The sequence below is a fragment of the Punica granatum genome, chromosome 5 (assembly GCF_007655135.1).
Source record: "Punica granatum isolate Tunisia-2019 chromosome 5, ASM765513v2, whole genome shotgun sequence".
NCBI lineage: Eukaryota > Viridiplantae > Streptophyta > Magnoliopsida > Myrtales > Lythraceae > Punica > Punica granatum.
Genome location: NC_045131.1, coordinates 18,098,101 through 18,118,787, shown reverse-complemented (window position 1 = coordinate 18,118,787; position 20,687 = coordinate 18,098,101). Strand labels below are relative to the sequence as shown.

Here is a 20,687-nt window from a genome sequence, read left to right as displayed (position 1 = left end):
ACATCTAACGACCAAACCTTCAATTTTCTCTCCTTTGAAACCTCTTACTTTCAGATCATGTGTGTGTTTGGTTTGGGAGAGATCAGTATGAACATAGGAAGAGGAAAGAGGTTTTGGAGGGAAAAGGGAAATAGGCCCACAACTCGGTTTAATTTAATACACATGGAAGATAATGGTCGGCTGGACCAAAATTAACAACCACGTAAGCAATTCACGGAGGATGATGGACAGAAGCTAACGGGATGCTAAATTAGAGAACGTTTTGAAACCTTTTCTTTAGAAGTTTTTGAAAGTACATGATCAAAATCGTTTTCGTACATAATCAAAATTCCCAAAAATCCAGTTTCCAAAACTGTTTTTCATGTGACCCAAGCCCTCCAATTTCCAAAACCAATTTTTTTTAAAAAAATAAGCCTATGTTTCCAAAATCATTTTTGTATGTGACCAAATTCCCAAAAACTTTGCCAAAATCGTTTCGTACGTGACTAGATTTCCAAAATCGTTTTGCACATAACCAAAGAGAAAATTTTAAATGATCCTATCTCATAATGATGTGGTGGGGAAGAACCAATAAGATGGTTTCAATTGATAAGACTTACCACAATTAATCAAGTGATTAATACTTATTATTTAGTTTATTGTAATTTAATTGGTTTTTCCTCATGCCACATGGTGAGGTAGGATCACCAAATAATATCTCGTAACCAAGTTTTTCCAAATCACTTCAAAACCGTTTTTGTATGTGATCAAACTTGCAAAGAGATTTTCCAAAATCGTTTTCGTACTTGACCAAAACTCTCAAAAACTCCTTCAAAACCGTTTCGCACGTGACCTAAGTTTTTCTATTTCCAAAATCAATTTCGTACATGAACCAAGTTTTTAAAAATTGTTTCGCATGTGATCCAACTTTTCAAAATCATTTCACCCGTGACCATTTTTTCAGAAACATTTCAAAAAATCATTTTGCACGTGACCAGTCATACAAAAATATTTCAAAAATTGTTCATATGTGACTAATTTTTCAAACAAATTTTGTGAAAAATCATTTCAAGATCGTTCCATACGAGACCAAGATCTTCAACAAACTTTTTCAAAATCGATTCGCACATGATCAAGTTTTTCAAAAATCATTTGAAAATCGTTTAGCACGTGACCCAATTTTCCTATTTTTAAAAATCATTTCAACAACTGTTCTAAAATCATTTTGCACGTGACCAAGTCTTTCAAAAACATTTCCCAATCGTATCGATGTGATCCAACCATTTCGCATGTGACAAATTTTTCAAAAAATCCTTTTACATGTGACCAAGCCTTTCAAAAATATTTCACGATCGTTCGTACATGATTTGTCTTTCAAAAGCATTTCTCAACTGTTTTGCACATGACCAACTTTTCAAATAAGTTTTTCCAAAAATCGTTTCGCGCGTGACTAATTCTTAAAGAACATTTTCAAAATTATTTCGCACGTGAACCACTCTTTCAAAAAACATTTTCATAATCGTTTCGCCGGTAACCCCGTTTTCCCACTTTCTGAAATCCTATCGTTTCACACTTGACATCTTTTCAAAAGAATCCTCTGAAGAAATGATACCTCTATGACAAGACAAAAGGAATACAGGGAGCCAGAATAATCGTGAGCAAGACAAGGGAAAACTTCAAAAGTAGTGCAAAACAGAAGACCAAGTCGGGCCTTCAAACTAGTCTTTTTTGTCTTCAACCCATCTTCCTACGGACGTTGACTCGAAAAGGGCCAATTGTAAGTACCTTATTTTGGCCTAGGTTCGATCAAGGAGTGAAAGGAAACCCTCAGGTACATTATCAGTCAAGGAGCAAATTCCACCACAAAGACTTGAAGAGGGACAGCGCTAGAAGATGGTATTCAAGACACATCGAATAAGTCCTCAAGTGCTATCCTTAAGTAATTCTTTATCTTTGGTATCATTTTTGAGAAAATATGGTGTGGTTGGTAATGTTTCCCCTTGGGATTTTACATGGAAAAATGATTTCTTAAACAGCGTGCGATTTCTAGTGGTTTTGATTTTAAAACCCTATCACCAGTAATTTTCAGTAAAAACAACACCTTAATCTTTATGACCGATAAAAATCTTGAATCCTTTGATTACAACATTTTATCCAATAGAAGAGGGGTTCATGATAGAGAAATCGATATTCTCATGTTGTGAAAAATATTCATTTCGGGACAGTTTCTATAAATAATCACTTCCCGATCATGAAAATATTTTTCAGTAAATTTTTTCGCTAAAATGTGCCAAATATCTTCAAAATGGGTAAAAATGAAATTATCTGCTAAGTTTAGCGACTGAGGTGTGATTATATCATACCGAACTAGTTCATTTCGACAAAAGTCCTATCGGTCAACTTAGTTTTCAGTTAAGTAATTGGCAGAAAAATTGATGCCATAGTACGGCAAGAAAAATTTCAAAATATCGTGAAATATGATAAAATTAATACAATATGTGTTATGCGGTGAAAATTTTTAAAATATATTGGTATACGGTGAAATTTATCCTTGTTAAATATTAGGGCCAAGTGGTAGATTATGCTTATATGTGCCTCATTAGGGTTAGATTTGTTAGGAAATAGTTCGATTAGGCTTAATTCCTCTCGGATCTCTCAGAAATCGAATTGATGAGGTGCTTAATTGGAATTAATTAATTCTTCTTGATAGCTCTGGGGTCTAAAGGTTTAATGTGGTGGCAGAGAGTATTTGGATGTCAATTGACCAAAATTGAATGAAATGGATGTGCTAGGTCTCGGCCACTTAGGGAATTTGGATTAAAATTGCTTAATTAGGCTTGATTTGGTCTCGGCCATTTGCAATTATGGGTCAGATGGGTTTAATTCACTTCACATGGCATTAAAAAAATGAAATCCGTGAATTTGTGTGTGTATGACCGAGTTTAATTTTGTGGATTCAGTGTTAATACATGTGTTTATTTGATCAATTAGAGTCCAACTTGATTAATTACGTACGCACGGACACTTAAATCATGGAATTGGGAGTTACTCACCCACTTAGAATAAGAGTCTTTGGCTTAATGGAATAAGGCCTTCATGACCTTGAAGGTTAGGACTCTGTAGAGTTGGGGATTAATCTTGATTAGGTCCTCATTTGGTTAAAAACCGAAATTAATTGATTTGAGTGTCAAATTTGTGTGAAAATTGGTTTTTTTTTTCGGTGTGCGCCCTCGCATCCAAAAACCCAATGGATTCCGATTAATCCAGTAGAACAGGGGCAACCTACTAAGGGGTAAAGCTCTCACAATATAAATTTCCTCCATTTACAATACTCGAATCCATGACTTTACTTAAGGAGAATAAACGCAAAACTACTTGAACCAGTTTGTATAAAAATTAGTTAATCACTTCAATGCAACACTGATTCACCGTTTTTGGGGAGAATCCATCCACTCTAAAAGAGTCCTAGGATCTAAATTAAAGGTTATTTTAACCTTAATAGTCTTAGGACCAATTTTAGATTTTCCGGGGAATTAATTGGATAATTATGTAAATCTGGCCCTAATAAATTGGAAAAATTGTAAAAAGATCGGGAATATGTAGACCTAGGAAATTGAGTCTATATTTTCCTAGGATAGGGGTCTTAGACCCATTATTATTGTCTTCGGGCCCTAGGCCCAATTTGTAGGCTACTCGGCCCATTGAATGATGTGAGGCCCAATTTGGCCCAAATGTATTGAATGGATAGATGTATGAGATGTGCATGCATGTATGTAGGGGATGCATGTATGTAATGGGTGTATGGCACACGTGTAGTGTACATATGATGTCATTGTAATTTTACACTTGTATATTCGTATACATATACCCGAATAAGACCTAAACTCTTAGGATAAAACAATTGGACAAAAATTAAAACAAGTGTTAGGTAGTGAAACTCATGAGGGTACCGATTCTAGCAATGCCATCACTTGCAGGCGTTAGTATTTGTAATAAAACTCTCGAATCTAGATTTTTGGTTCAAGACCGAGTCAAAAATGAAAGTCCCTAGGTGGTTAGGGCCTGTTTGGTTTCAAGATGCAATTTTAGAATCACAATTCTAACTTAATTTTACCCACTACAAAACAAAATAACTCATACAAAGTCAAAGAGTGGGCCCCATTTATACCACTTTTTTTCACAACAAAACAACATAACGCATACAAAGTCAAAGGGTGGGCCGCATTTATAGCACTCAAAATCAAAATCAAAATCTGATTTTAAAATTCTACTATGAAACCAAACGCACCTATGCGTTTGTTTTCGGAGTTAAAGTCACGAATTTGTGATTGTGATTGTGATTGTAGAAGAAGACAAAACTATATGGGGCCCACCAGTTTGACTTTTGAAATATGAAATGAATGGAAGGTATAGATAATTAATTATAATGGGATTGTATTTTAATAATATATGGGGCCCACCAATTTGACTTTTGAAATGTGTGTTTTGTTGTTTAGTGTTTTGAGTTAAAGTTAAAGTTAAAATCTTAAATCACGACTTTGAAAACAAAAGGATAGTTATATCTTGACTCAATTAGAGACTTAGAGAGCTTACTGATCAACTATAAAACAGTATAGTAACGACTCCTAACAAGTCCCAAGTCCACGGACTAATATAACATTCCTAAGTCTTTAGAGCGCCTAAAAAACGCCTATCGACAAATGACAATTTTGCAAACCGAATGTTAGACCAAAATCTAATGGTTAATCGGGGACATTTTTTTTTTCTTTTGAAAATTTGGAGCAGTTTTGGATTTGGGCAGTGGAAAGAGTTGGCTGTGTTTGATGTTTAGAGTTGCTGATATTTGTGGAAATCATGGAAGGTAGCTGGAGATTTTTATCAACTCTTTTAATGGTCGGATTTATAGGATAAGAAATATCCAATTTACAATATTTTTTAAAACTTACGAAAATTATATGGCGGTTTCAAAATCAAATTTTCCTTAAATAATAGCATTAGATATAAGTATAGACTAGCGAAACGGGCCCGCCCTTTGTTGCTGGTCCCTTATTTTCATTATTTTTGAAACATAAATTTTAATAAATAAATTTGGAAGAAGAAAAAAAAATAATTTATGTACATTTTATTTCTTGTTGTGAAAAATATGTGCTGAAGTACTAAACTAATTGTCTAATTAATCATTATTAAGAATAATGGATATATAATATTTTTTATAAATGAAAAGGAAGTATTTATTATCTCAAGGCAGTACAAAATCGATTTTGATGACATCATGTTGTCACTGATCCGCTTTAATTTTTTCATTAATACCAAAGCGAGAATTAGTCTAGTCAATATGTTAATTTAACATTGCGTTTCATTGTAAAAATAAGAAAATTTCTAACTTCACAAACTAAAAGAGGCTATTTAATTTGGTGACAAATTAAAATAGCCTTTTTTTAATCAATGTGGGTTGATTTTTGGTGAGTTGGCACTTATTATTCTTAGGTAAGGCCTTAGGTGTAAGTTATGTAATTGGAGAAGACTCATGATCGTGAGAGTAATTAATCACTAAGCATTGAAAAAAATTCATATTTGGGAGAGTAATTAATTATTTTAAAAACTTATACATTTTAAAGCTAAAACGAAAATTGAAAAAAGAATTGTTGTAGAATTTTGGAGTACCGAAATTCAGCACCAGTATAATTGTGAGTTCAAGGCGTAGCTTCTATAAGCTTGTTGTACATATTAATGTTTGCAGAACAAACACTTGCTTTTGATTTGATTCATTTTAGAGATGATACCGTATTAGTTTGTATTCTCCAGTGAAGACGGTTCATACCAAGACTTAAAACCTAGCAATGTTCGGATTCCCTGCTCTAAGACACGTCTGCCCGTTGATCTTGTTAGTAGAAGCCGACTCTTTCTTCACTCTAGGCGTAGCATGCTTACTGTTATTGTTAGCAGCAGGCCCCTTTGGCTTTCTTGTGCCTGTCGAGCTATTGACATTGACTGTTTCAATTGGGACTGTACACTTCAATGAGGCGTCAGTGTTTATGTTCTCAATTGGGACTGCCAACTGCAAGTGGGCATTCTTGTTGTGAAGCTTATTGTGATTCCTCGGGGCCGATGAGTGTTCTGTTGCTTTTCTGTTCTTCTTTCCAATCATCGCATCATTATCTGCACATAATGTAATCAAATGCCCAAGCATATTGTGATTCCCGAAAAGGGTAGACGTGGAATAGTGAAAGGCGAAAGAGTAACAACAAAAATTCCACAGCCTAACCAAGCAGTTAAAGAAGTATGAACGAGGTCTGATGACATGGGTCTACGTATGTTATCCTGACTTTCAATAACACGGTTTGGACACCCACATAAGCCTTACCAAGATTTCCCAAATTTATCTAGATCTATTATTTATAAGATGATTTAATGGGCTTGATTGTAACTGGAAGGAGTCCCGCATCAACAAGAAGCGGGGGAAAAAAGAAAGAAATGTTACCAGGACTAGACAAGACAGCTCGTGGACGGGGGATAGAACTCGCCCTGATTTGTGCTTTATTATCCTCATTAGAGCTCGTATCCTTCTTCCCTGAAATTTTCAATTAATTCCAGTCTTAGATTTAAACTCAAAACTACTCAGAATTTCCAAGTCAGATGGGACTCGTGTTCTTCACCCGACCTTCGATCATGGAGTTGGTTCTTGTGGCTGCATTTGATGCAGAACTATTTGGAATCCTTGCAATGCATTCTGCAAAAACAACTCGATGCTGCTGCTCTGCGAGTAAATTCATCCATAAGGCATGGCATCTAAAATCATTGGAGTTGGAAAAGCACCATAAATACAACTGCAGCATTTCCAATAAAACATGACCACTAGAGCCAATGCAAACATATCTAAAATCTAGAATGATTCATCTGAGAGGGAAACAAGACATAGCTCAATCGACCTTCAAAGGCAGAAATTCATGTCCAATTAACTATTGGGACAACTATAGGGCATGTTATCATTCAACTGCCCTAGAATAAAAGAAAAGGTGAAAAAGAAAACAAAGAATGATGATGCCAGAATAACTTCTAGAGCACCGACTTGAGAAAATGGAATTAGAAATTTCAAATTTTAGATCCAATAAGTTCATACATTTAAAATTTTTGGTCATGTAGGTATTGCAAGTATCAATTATTTAAAACTCTAGAATGAATTACGTTAGAGGCCTCATGGTATTATGAAATAAAATAATCATTTGGCGAATAGTGATTCTTCAGAAGTCAATCTGAAGTTTTTAGCATTTATAAATAATTCTATCTTCTTCTCAATTTTTAGCTTCATTCTAAGCTCTTTATCATCTAAGTATCCTTAGAGAGCCCATTTTTCGAGGTCATCTCATTACAACATCGAATGAGAAGAGGAACTCTTTCCATATAAATCTGCTTCAAATCTGTTAATAAGATGTGTTCCCCAGTTGTATTTACTCTACTTTTGATCCATCCATCTGTACGCTAAAACAATTTAACTGAAAAGGGCCGTACTACATAATTTAACAGAATGCAGAAACAGTCAATCAAATTTCCCGTTTGACAAGTCTCAAAGTTTTCCTTTTTTCATTTGCATTTTACCCTGGCCTCCCTTGGATAAGCATTATGGTTTTCCATAGCTCAAAGGCTAAGTACGGTGAAAAACAAAGGAAAGAGAGTGGAAGGCAATTGTGCTATAAATTTTACTTTTCAGTTGCACTTGCTATATTCTTATCCTTCCACATCAAACTTGGGATAATAGCTTGTTGGTGCGATGAATTGGAACTGAGGGTGGAAGGGAATCCTTAAATAAAATTGAACTGTTAGGTGCCACTTCCATTTATTTGCTTCCTAATCCCCTGTACTAAATCTCACATAAGAACTCTTTGAAATTAATACATTTTTGCTATAGCATCTCTTCACTTTTCTCTATGATTAGTTAGTTGCAATATGTTACAGGCATTTTCACTGAATAATTAAGAGCATGGTAGTATCTAGCAAAAATTTACTTAGTAGTGGAAAGCAGCCACGGTTTTGGTGATTTCTGCATTTATTGAAATCATTCTTATCCTTAATAGGTAGGTAGTTTAATTCATTTTGTGAACAAGCAAAACATATAAAGGGAGGCCTTAATATTGAGATACTGCACCAACAAAGTACTAGCATCCAAATTCAGTCAAGTAAGAAGCAGAATGGATCATTTAGTGTTATTCCATATAGAACTTGACTAACTGAAATGAAGATCAAGAAGCCAAAGACAAGGACAGCACTAGCGACAATGTTTTGGCGAACAACAAATCACTATGTTCAGAACCCAAGGAGATTTCTACTGCAAGAAGCAACAGCAGTCATTCAAGAATTCCAATATAACGGCAAACAACAAATCACTATGTTCAGAACGCAAGCACGTGTCTGGTGCCAGAAGCAGAAGCAATCATTCAGAATTCATACCTTTTAGTTATGCGCGGAGGATTTCTACCTTTTAGTTATTTTCTATTTGTCTTCCGGTTTAGGTCCTTATGCAACTGTTCTTTTCACTAATTTAAGGTCTCTTACTTCCTTTTAGTTATGTTCTTTTCAAGAATTCCAATTACAGAATAATTATGGACGGAGGATTTCTACCTTTTAGTTATTTTCTATTTGTCTTCCGGTTTAGGTCCATATGCAACTGTTCTTTTCACTTATTTAAGGTCTCTTACTTCCTGCTATCTTAAGTCTCGGTTCATATGGACTCCACAATTTCCACACAACCTTGAAGTCACATTGTCAGATTATTAACACAAGAAACAACAGAACAATCATATTTTTGTTACTCTTATGGCATCGAACAGAGAGGTTATAACTGATGATGGTATTATAGAATGAATCTTAATTCTAAGACTTCTTTCGTCTCACTGGAGGCATTTTCCTGTTACCCATGTTATCCGGTGTTTACAGTAGACCCGCCTCTTGGTCAACCCATTCGGTCAAATAAAAGATTCAGCTCTAATACAATCTGAAAAACGACATCATCTTGTTACTTCTATTAAGTCATTTATGTCCTACAACAGAAATAGAAGGGAGCCTAGTCAATGTTTTGGAGTTTGTTAACTAGTCGATGTCTCGTAAATATGTATCACTAAAAAAAAAAGAAGCAAAACTGGTGAAAACTAGACGTGAGTGGGACAGACAGAATCAAGCAAACGGACCAGAAAGAAGTAGAATTTGGTGGGCATCACATTAGCTTTCTGCCCATATACAACTTGAATTATCTTGACAAAGCCACAAACAGCTAAAACAAGAAGAGGACAAAGCAAAACGTGATGCTCTTATCACTGGATTTTGTTTCTTCTTTGGTCAACTGCCCAAGAAAAGGGGAAAAAAAAGAAAGAGGCCGCTGAATGAGCTGAATAGAACTACAAGAGATGTTACCTGGAGATTGATAATCGTGAATAGATAAAAAGTCGAGGGCTTTCAAGCCCAGAGGAGGACTCCTCGGACTCTTCCGAGGAACCTGTCGTCCACTGTCGTGATCATCTCTCGTTTCTTCTCTCACCTTCACTCTCGGGTACACTGCCAAACCGACAAACAACAGCATCGATCAGAGTCAAACCCCAACCCCAGGTTACCAATTCCAGAGAAAAGCAAAGTCGTTGGAGAAAACAAAAGAAACCCAGATGAAAACTCACTTCTTTCTCCTTTCAATTGCAAGCTGGCTGGATGGATGGAAGGCTAAGAAACGAGAGGAGACTGCAGCGCAAGCAAACCCCAGTTCTTACTTCTTTTTGTTGCCAGACGGAGATGGAATGATTATGGGGTTTTCGAATATGTTCAGCTTGGAAGCAAAGGCAGAGACAGATGATGCGGAGAAGAGTTGATGCAGAGGGCAAGCGTTTGGTTTGGTATCTGAGAATCAATCATCAATCAATCGGTCAAAAGCTGAGAACTTTCGTGCCTTTCGTTATGTTATAGAAACGTTTTTTTATTGAGTATAAAGTTGGGGAAGAAATGAAAAACATGGGAACAAAGGATCTCGCTGACTCTGAATTTGGAAGAACGGACAAAGAAACATTAAATAATAAAAACAAACAAAATAGAAAAGGAAAACATTAAACAGACAGGGAAACACGGAAAGTCAAATTGGGCGTGGTGTTATGTTTTGTTTGGCTACATCGCATGAGTGGGGCCCATGAAAGCGCAGTTAATGCATTTTTCCGTTCGGCGAAGATTTGTTTCCCAAACGCAACGGACCTGCAACGGTCTCTTGGGGTTGTGGCCGCCTTCCTTCTTTTTGTCCTTTTCTTTTGCCATCTCGCTTCTTCCTTACTTGTTTACTTTGTCAAAATTTTCTAAATTTTCATAATGATTTTAAAGTGATTAGAAATTGAAACCACAATTTTTGAATAATTAATTTCTTTTTAATTAGAGTTAATTTCACCGTACAACACGATATTTTGAAAATTTTCACCATATAACACATATCGTATTAATTTCACGAAATTGCATAATATTTTGAAATTTTTTCATGGCATAACACGATGTTAATTTTCCATCCATGCCGACGTTTTTAGCCCACCTTGCTCAATTGGACCTTTTGTTGGCCTTGAAACTTTTCACAGTATCGTACGAAAATTGTGAGCCCCATAGGACCTAGTGGATTAAATCAAATACATTCTTGTCTTCATCAATACTAAAGGAAATATTAACACAAGTTTGTTGGACTCTATAACAGATATCACAGGCTTTATTGACTTCTTTACCGAGATATAAACCAGTACCCTTTGGGATGTGAATGATGCCCAAATCATCGATGCCAAATCTCACAGGCTTCTAACTATCATGCTTGGCAAGCGAAGGCGAGCACCTCCGCTCCAATCCTCCTCAAGAGGTCCTAAACAAAACAGAAATTCAAGAAAAATGACATACGGCAATCTAGATCATTAATTAATTTTTCGATTGAAATAAGATTGCAATTAAATCCCAAAACAAGTAGAACGTCTTCGAGAAAAAAAATCCAAGCCCAATTTGATTTTGCCAACTCTCATGGCTTGAATAGAACCACCATTAGGTTTCATTTGTTTTCCAAATTATAATCTTACTCAACTTAACTTAATTTTATTTTCATCTTAATTCAACACCACAATCATTACTTTTCATCTTTTTCTCTAATTTAATAATAAATTCTCTCACATGTTTTTTCTAATTATTTTTATAATCTATTTTTTAATAATAAATTTACCATCTACTTTCACATCTATATATACTTATCAATTTTTAATAATAAATTTTTCTTCTACTTTCACATCCATCCATATATATATATATATATACTCACACAATAATATATTTGTCAACACTTGCAATCATTGCACAAAATCAAGTTGATATGGATCATTATCCAACTCAAAAATCAAACAGAAGCATAGAATGTAGATCGGATAGGATTTGCCAATTGTCTCAAATTTGATGAAAAAATTTGAATTAACTGTCGTGTGCGTAGAAGCACTTGTGTTGATAATCCATTCGGCCTCAACCTCAGTATAATTGAAATCCTTCCCGAATAATGCATTCGAAGGACCGTCTTCAGGTCTTATACTCGTAAGCAGTCGTCGGAATTGCTACTCTAAAAGACCCTCTTCAGGTCTCGTACTTAACCTGCGGATATTGGTCTGAGCGGCACTTACCTCCGGCCTTGTCTACTGGGTCGAATTTCCAGCTCCAATCCGTTGCTGCTGGTGGGTTCCAATAGCTAGGCCCAACCGAGTTGTTGTAACGGGACAGCTGTTGTCATGCTAAAGCCTTTATCCCTTGGGCTTCTGTTGTTGTAGCTGCCAAGTTGGAAGTCAACCCATGATTTTCCAACAAGTGGCATGAGTGTGCCCTTCACGCTTGCAATGTTACGGCCCGTCTGAGCAAATGGATCCCATGCCAATGCCTATTGACAACACGCCCTTTCCTGATTTGTTCAGTCTACTAACAATTTGGAGTTAGATGAATCCGACTAATCCAATTTCAACTGGATCGTCTCACTATGTAATAAACTTTTTCAGTTATGGATATTCTAAATTTACAAGATTCAAGCTCCAAAGGCCGCTTATTTTTTTAAATTTTTTTTTGGTGTGACTACTTATGTTGCGTTTGGTTTCAAAATAAAATTTTAAAATCAGATTTCGATTTTGAAAAAGAGTGATATAAATAGTTATGTATGGAGCTCACCATTTGACTTTATATGAGTTATTTTGTTTTGTTGTGGAAAAAAAAGTGATATAAATGGGGTCCATCCTTTGACTTTGTATGAATTATTTTGTTTTGTTGTTGGTAGAATTAAGTTAAAGTGTGATTTTAAAATTACACTTTGAAACCAAACAAGCCAGTATTTGAGAGTTTTATGAGTCCTGCTAATTCAATTTCGACTTGGATGAATCAATGAAGTAAAACTCTCTAAATCATGGATTTTTTACATTTCAAACTCGAAATCCTATTTAAGAGGAATATGGTCCGAACCACCTATGCCAATCTATTGTAATTTTTCATTTTTGAACACTTATAAGGTTAAGGTGGCAAATATAAGTTAGTGTATTTTTTTTCTCTTAAGTAAAGTCACAGATTCGTGTATTGTGAATAAAAAAATTCATATTAAGAGAATTTTACCCCTTTAGAGGGCCAACTTGGTTCGAACTGGATTAGTTATGCCACATTCAACATACCAAATTTTTTTTTATCTCAAATTTAAGATTTTAGCAAAAGATTTTCTTATAAACTCTATTTCAAACTTTTGTTTTCTTAAGTCACATCCTTAAAAAAATTTCCTCTTATTTTAAACTATATATCATTTTCTAATTCTAATTGGCGAAGCAAATTCCGGGCAAGAGTCTATAAATGCTAAAACTAGAAAAAAAAATTGGTAGCACGGAAATTCTGACACATATTGTTTCATCGATAAAAGTTAAAAAATGACCCTCTCCTTTTAAATTTAGAATGTCACGATATTGAATCGGGGTTTATCGCGAAGCCTTATAAATATTGCTAAATATAACCCGTATGATGCTTTATCATCCAATCTTAGAAGTGTTGCTGATTATAACCCGCACGATGCTCACCGCAACATCGCGCGGGTAATAATTGCCTAATACTTAAGTTAGAGTACGTTTAAATTAAGATTTTTCATGATTTTTCAAAGTAGTAATATTCTACTCAAATCTTTAAAAATGATTATTTATAATCTCTTTTCAACTTATTTATATATATACATATATATATATAGGGTATGGATGTACTTATGCTATATTAATTATTTCTTCGTACTTGGCAGGACGAAGATTTGGATCAAAAGCGACTCTCTTTTGTTAATTAATATGATCTCTAATTCCCAGATAGTACCTTGGGATCTTTAGGAACATTATGCTTGACATAACTTCTTTCCTTAGTAGATTCTCGGAATGGCGATGTACTTGAATCCCTCGATGAGAAAATACCCTCACACATAACCTGAGCTACCTTGGATTTATGTCGAATTTCGCTTTCTTTTGTCTGTTTGATGGATACCCCACCCCTAGTCTTTGATTGCTTAAAAATGTCATTTTTATCAATATAAAAAAAATCTGTAAACATTATGATTTTTTTTAAAGATGTTATATCTTGAAATTTTCTAATCCCACATTATTTATGCAGATTATACTATGAATAGATTTATTATATTATTATAACAAGTGAAAAAAAGCTAACTTTAATGTTAGTATTTTTTCTAACATAATTAATTAATAGTTTTACATTTACTTATTTTCCAATTACAGGCATAGTAAAACATTATAGGATCATCAAAAAAGTAATCTAAGCTCAATTGGACTTGCATTTTAGTCTTTATATATATATATATATGTATAGATGATTCGGTAAAGGTCGGTTTTGTACTGCAATGTGGCATTCGGTGTATTATCAAATAAAATTACTAGCAATCTTGATTACCACTCGGATAGATTATCACTTTTAAATTATTGGTAAGGTTACAATTTTTCTTTTTTTGGTGTGTCCTGGTAATTTCACTAGTAATCCATATTACCTTTGTCTGGCATCACAAAAAGAGATTAACGGGAAACATGGTATCTTTTTCTTTACCCTTCAGTCAAAATTGAATAATTTGCTCGAACCAAAACACCCAAGCCAACCAATGTAGGTTGGTTCAAGTGATTCGACACTTTTTCTGCTTAAGTAAAGTTTCGGGTTCGAGTCATTGTGAATACATAAAATTCACGCCGAGAGAATTTTACCAGTTAGTGGGCCGACACGACTTGAAATGGATTAATCGGTGCTTGTGGACTTCCGATTATCAATGTACACATCGAAAAAGCACCCAAGCCGATCACAAATAAGTGGTCACAAACCGATGAGCTAAATCCACAGTTTAGAAATGAATTTTGTCAGATTGTTGCAAAAAAGAATGGATTTATTGCACCATATAACCTAACGTTGACAAATATTCTTAGATCTATCCAACGTCATTTTTTTGCCCGAGGTATCCCAACATTGGTATTTTTGTTTCACCAACTATCCCCTGAGGTTAGATGGTAACATCAAATTAGCAACGTTGAGATATCTTAAGTAAAAAATCGACGTTGGGATAAATTTAAAAATATCTATCAACGTTAGATTATATGGTACAATATATATGAAAAGAATTTCATAGTGTCAGTGGAGCTCAAACCAACCAATGACAAAGAAGAGGCAAATTCCAGTGAGTGATATGATGTCGCTGAAGCATACGAGAGTAGCATAATGAAGACTTCGAGAGTAGCACAATGAAGAGTTGATGCATATCCAAGTTTATTGTTACAGTTCATTCCCGTGCCTTATAACCCAAGATCGATAATACGAAGACGCCAAGACGAAAGAAGAGGCAAATTCCGATGGGCCGATTGGGTAGGGCATGGCTCAAAACAAGTACCTTCGTCCAGTGTTATAGTGACATGTGGCGGGAACTAATGGAAAAGTTAACGATGTCAACATTTAGTTAGATTTTTGAGAGAATTTCAAAGTTTCGTGGTCTATTTTAAATAAATATTAGATTGTTTGATTTTACAATATAATTTTAAGTCTACTTGATTTATCTTCAATTTAATAATATAATTATTTTTTTTTATTTTTTTTTTATTTTTTAATCATTCAATTCAATTTTTAATATTAAATTCTCTCAACTATTTATTACTTTTTCCACAATTCAATAATACAATCATTACTTTCTCTAAACTATTCATTACTTTTTCCACAATTTAATAATACAATCATTACTTTCTCTTAATTATTCATTACATTTTCATATTTTTTTTTTCTCATAGTTCAACAACATAATCATTACAAATCAATTAAAAATACAACATTTAATTTTGTCTATAAATAAAATTGGGGGCAAAATATGCATTTTACTAATTTTCTTTTCCAGAGTTTACTATTTTTTCCATAAAAAAAAAGAGACTTTACCTTTAGTTTATATTACATATATAATGATGCTTCCACTATTTTCATCGTATTGCAATAAAAATGTTTGAATTAATTAGAGGTAGATAGCAAAATTGTTCATTACTTTTCTAAATTCATCGTCGAATATCAATTTTATATATCATCTAAATAAACGAATAAAGATAATATTTTCTTAAGTTATGTTTGATACATTGTAATCGAAAGTAATGGAATATAATGGATATTTCATCATTTTCCCTATTTTTTTTTATAAATTGGAAAGAGCATTCCATGAAAATGATCTTTTTTTTCTCTAATTTGATCGAATAATATTTCCATAAAAAAATTTAAGTAATGCTCATTCATTATTTCAATTAGTTTTGTTTTTCAATTATATTTTTTTAAGGTTTGTATATCTAATTATATGTATATATACATTCATATACATTTTCAAATTCCACTAGAAAAAAAAGATTTATTTTTTTTAATGAAATTATATTTCATATTATAGAATCCACTTCATTCATTTTCATTTTATTTTGGCGTATGAAACGTAACCTTAATGATTCCGCTTGAGTGCGGATATGTATATAGACATATATATACATACATTCACGCACATACATATAAAGACCAGACCTAACCTTCTTTTCCGCTGATTGCTCTTCTCCTACAATTCAACGGCAACAATTATATGGTCCACAACCCCACATGACCAAAAAGCTCTGCTTTTTCCCTTCCTCAGCTTCACCGACAAACAGCATCACCGTCCCCCCTTGTCTCCTCTTCTCCTCTCCTCCTCTCTATCATACAGGATTATAATCTTCTGCAATCCCAGCTCCGATTCCTTCAAAATCAAGCTGATGATCCCTTTCGTGGGCGGGTGAACCCTGAAGCAGAACCGCAGGGAAAGAATCAGATCGTCAACCTTAATGATGTACATGATCAAGGAGAAAGTGTCGGAGGGGCTGTCGCGCCTCTTCGCCGATTCACCCAATCCTGCCTCCGATTCTTCTGCTTCTTCCTCTTTCGGGGACAGCAGGTCCAACCCATCTAAGGTAACCCCCGTTTTATCTTCTGATCATGATCTATTTGCATATCATTGCTGGGTTTGCTTCCTCTGCGAAATTTATGATAGAAGTTCTTTTTTTTTTTATTGGGAAAAATATATGCCATATTTTGCTTTTGAGTTAATTTTATTATTACCTTTTAAAACTACACTGTATAGTACATGGCTTAGGGCGTAGTGTCAATTATGACACGACGTCAAATATTCCATGAAAATTAAATGGAAGACTGATGTGGCACACCTGTATATGAATAATGGATCTGGACTCTTGTCACATGGGAAATTCAGGTGCTATTATAGCCTTTTCCATTGGAGTTAGGTGAAGCCTTGAGCTCCATATGACCAGTTTAAATGCACCTATATTCGATAGCTAAGTGAGAGAGAGAGGATAGAAGGAGTTGAATTCTTCCAAGAGGAAAACTTTATCAATGCTTTGATAAATGCACATTTCTTGGATCAGTGTTGTCTATGGCTATCCTTCCTGACTCCTAACGCTGGGTATTTGAATGTATAGGCCAGGCTATATTCTCCAGAGGGGAAGTCTTTATCTTCATATTTTTCCTATATAGGCTTCGGGCAGAAGAAGGAGGAGCAGGAGTTAAAACCATACCAATCACTTCTTGTTGCATCCAGTGATGAGAATCTCAAAAGGCATGAAACTGTAGATAGTTGTGGAGCCAATTCTCCACCATATAAATGGTACGAAACCCCGAAGTGCAACCGATGTAATCCAACTCTTGAGATAAGGAAGTCACTAGGTAATAAGGAAGAAGAAGATGAGACTGGATCAGGAAAGAGTACCTCTAGTTCTGATGTTTTTGAAGAAGCAGCCGAGCCACACAGTCCAGAGAAGCCTTTACGAAATCTCATGGATGACTCGGCTTTTATTTTGCCTGATTTGTACGAATTTTTGCACTCGTCCCTTCCGAATATTGTCAAAGGGTGCCAGTGGGTTTTGCTCTACAGGTATGTCTTGTACAAATCTTACTGCTGAAATGACTGCACTTATGTATTTGGTGCATTTTTCTTAAAATTTCATGTTTTGAGGTTGCTTAGGATTTTGTTAAGCTTGAAAAAGAAGGGAACAAAGTTTGGGAAGATGCCTACACAACTGATTTAAGTATATTGAACCATTATTGTTTTCCTTCCAATAGTTTTGATAAAAACCTACTCTATATATTGCTTAAAAATTTTAAGTCAGTAATTAGATATTAAATAGAAACCAGGAGGGAGAAAGATGGGAGCAAGTCAGATGGTGTGGAAACATATAACTCCAGAGTTAAAAGAATAAATTTCGACTAATCGATTATTTTTTTACTTGATTGATGCATTTAATAAATTCTATCTATTAAAAATGGCATGATTTTTGACTTAATGCAGGCTCGAGAAATCTACTGTCTCCTCCCTTGATCTGTTTCTCTCTCTCACTGTTCTAAAAGATTTTAATATTTATAAAAATATATTTAATTGTTCAAATGTTGGTCACAAATTAGTAGAGAAAAATGAACGAGAGGAAAAGAGGAAGAGAGGATATTGGTGTTCCACTTAATTAAGTCAAAAATTACTGAGTGAGTAAGTTGAGATGAACTTAACAAAATAAGTCCTTATTACTTCTTGGTGGATTGTATTCTAACTCTTAAAATATCTTGTCACACCTCCTGCTCTCTTGTTGAGATACCTTCCTTAACATTGATGAGCAATTTCATAAGTAACTTGACAAACTAAATTTTAGTGGATTTTAACAAACAAGCACTAATTTAAAGCACTTTATAGAATAAATCTTTTTACTACCAATGTGTTGATGGAGCTTTATGAAATGATTACCCTACAGCTCGTTTTTGCAGATCTTTTACTGAGTTTCCATTCTGTAATGTACTCAGTTCTCTCAATGAACTTTGATCTGATAGTGATTTTCTAATATGAAGGGCAGTACGGCGAAACATGGTATATCACTACGTACACTTATTCGGAAGAGCAGTGAGCTTTCTGGTCCTTGTTTGCTGGTAGGTCATCAGACTAAAATAATGCGTAAGATAAGTTTCGTTATATAATATAATATAATATCATGTGCACCTTAGTAATTTTATTTTTCATTCGATAAGGCAATAAAATATGGAAATGAGAAAACTTAGAACAGTTCTTTGTAGTCCAATAGACTTCCTTGTTCTGATGACGTCTGATGATGATTTTTGCAAAATACATTTAGATTGCTGGAGATATGCAAGGGGCTGTGTTTGGTGGGCTGCTAGATTGCCCCTTAAAACCCACTCCAAAAAGAAAGTATCAGGTGAGAATAAGTCCTTGTACTGTTACAGATATCCATTTTCTTCAAGATGGTAGGTCAACATATGTTTCCCAACTATGTTGTTTATTTCCTTCTCTAATTGTAGGGGACAAACCAAACATTCGTATTTACAACCTTATACGGTCAACCGAGACTATTTAGGGCAACTGGTAAGCTTTTCTTCTTAACAGTCTTTACCACTCCAATCTATCACGAAATGAATTTAGTTCTACTGAGCAAAGTTAAAATACTGAGCAACCATGATATTGTGTAGGCTGTGGCCTATGGAGAAGGCTTAAATTGTTCATTTGCAGTTCATTGAAATAATTGTTAAACCATGATTTTCCCCCCTTCTATTCTATGACCAACAAGCAAAGCAAGTTCTTTCTGGCATGATGACAACATTGGTTTATTAAGCATCCATCTGTTGGAATGCTGTAAAATTTTGCTAAGCAAAAGAAGAACATGATTACATTTCTCCTGTAGAGGATAGTATCTCAGGGAATAATTTTAGGAATAGGGCCTATTTAATAACTGGTAGAATAGACTTACCACTGAGGATCCAGGGAGCATCTCTCTTCTATAATCTAGTAAGAGCCTAAGACTTTAAAATTATAATGCTCGAGCTTTACTTTTTTGTTTGAACTTATATAATACATTAGTGTGAAATCAAAGAACTGTTGATTGAAGAAAGTAATTTTTGTAGAACCCAGTAATTTTTGTAGAACCCTCATGTCTGTACAGTTTTTATGCAGGAATGTACTATGACCATTAATATTATGTGCTATAATGCCACATGAAGTTGAGAACTGATGCTTAGATGCTATATAATTGACTCTCTGCATTATTCAAATGATGCAATCTGTCTTGTGAATAGGTGCCAATAGGTACTATTACATATGCATGAACGACTTGCTTGCACTTGGTGGTGGCGGCAACTTTGCTTTATGCTTAGATGCAGATCTGTAAGTACCTTATTATAAAAATTAGCATCTCCACGCCTTTGCTCTGAGATAAGAGAAATTAAAGGGGATCTTATGCTTTGATGAATTTCTTTGGATAGGCTTAGTGCAACGAGCGGACCTTGTGAAACATTTGGGAGCTTGTGCTTGGCTCATAACCCAGAGTTTGAGTTAAAGCATGTCGAGGTAATTCTCTATTATCTGGAATATTTAAACTTTTTATTTCTAATAATAACCTACAGAGCTTTCACACATATGAATACTTCTCTCCTGATCTCTCTCCATATTAAGGAGAAAATCTTTTTTATTATAGACTAATGTTGGAAATACCGATTTTACATTAGATACAGCATTTTACCACCCTTCATTTGCAATGGTAAAGATTAGTCATTGGACCGACCAATACAATCATGATTTTGCAAACGTTGGCGCTAAGTTAGAAGAAACAAAAAGCATGCAAGTGATGTGAACTTATCCTCCGTATTTTGCAGCTATGGGGCTTCGCGCACGTGTCAAGTTACCTTACATGACTCGGTTCATACCCAGCCTGCCTGTACTCTCTGGATTTATATTAGGGTTCCTAATTCTTTATTCGTTAGCTTCTTCTCAAGTTCGATTTCAGGGGAGGAGTTGCAGGCTGTAGGTACTGCTATTTCAGTAGATATTGTTTGCCCAGTCATTGAACTTGTGGTTGTCATTTATATTTATGCTGCTAAAAGAAATATACAAATCAAATTCCGTTTTGATGCAAGATCTTTGTTAAGATGACACCACGCTATTGTTTTGTCAATGTACATGGAAATAGAAAGTAAGCCTTGTGGTAAGATCTTCGGCTAATTGTCATCATTGCCAAGAAAGCCCCAAAGCAAAGTAGGGTTTTCAAAGAAGTTGCAGTTTCCAGTTATACTGGTTGGCCTGGTTCGGCAAAAGGCGGTTTCTTCAGCCTTCTTGTCAGTGGTTTTGAGGT

General features: G+C 34.7%; 2 protein-coding genes across 2 annotated transcripts; one reads left to right on the top strand and one right to left on the bottom strand.

The window, feature by feature from the left end:
• Nucleotides 1-5,552: 5,552 nt before the first annotated feature.
• LOC116209473 lies at nt 5,553-9,986 on the bottom strand. The gene is made up of 5 exons (XM_031543117.1): nt 9,642-9,986; nt 9,385-9,525; nt 6,641-6,736; nt 6,461-6,550; nt 5,553-6,138 (listed from the first exon to the last, which is right to left on the bottom strand). Coding segments are annotated over exons 1-5 (660 nt in total). The 5' UTR covers nt 9,643-9,986; the 3' UTR covers nt 5,553-5,806.
• Nucleotides 9,987-16,065: 6,079 nt separating this feature from the next.
• Nucleotides 16,066-20,544, top strand: LOC116207555 (oxidation resistance protein 1). The gene is made up of 8 exons (XM_031540551.1): nt 16,066-16,463; nt 16,989-17,440; nt 18,405-18,477; nt 18,681-18,761; nt 18,865-18,928; nt 19,636-19,723; nt 19,822-19,906; nt 20,212-20,544. Exons 1-8 carry the CDS (start codon nt 16,338-16,340, stop codon nt 20,248-20,250), a joined length of 1,008 nt encoding a protein of 335 aa, XP_031396411.1. The 5' UTR covers nt 16,066-16,337; the 3' UTR covers nt 20,251-20,544.
• The last annotated feature ends 143 nt before the right edge of the window (nt 20,545-20,687 follow it).

Bases quoted from the DNA above. Each gene is read 5' to 3' on its own strand.
- LOC116209473 (XM_031543117.1), bottom strand. The intron at 6,737-9,384 runs GTAACATCTCTT...ATTTACTCGCAG, and splicing joins TCACGATTATCAATCTCCAG to AGCAGCAGCATCGAGTTGTT. The intron at 6,139-6,460 runs GTAACATTTCTT...CATTATGTGCAG, and splicing joins AGCTGTCTTGTCTAGTCCTG to ATAATGATGCGATGATTGGA.
- LOC116207555 (XM_031540551.1), top strand. From the start codon at position 16,338: ATGATGTACATGATCAAGGAGAAAGTGTCGGAGGGGCTGTCGCGCCTC. The intron at 16,464-16,988 runs GTAACCCCCGTT...TTGAATGTATAG, and splicing joins GCAGGTCCAACCCATCTAAG to GCCAGGCTATATTCTCCAGA. The intron at 19,907-20,211 runs GTAATTCTCTAT...CGTATTTTGCAG, and splicing joins TTGAGTTAAAGCATGTCGAG to CTATGGGGCTTCGCGCACGT.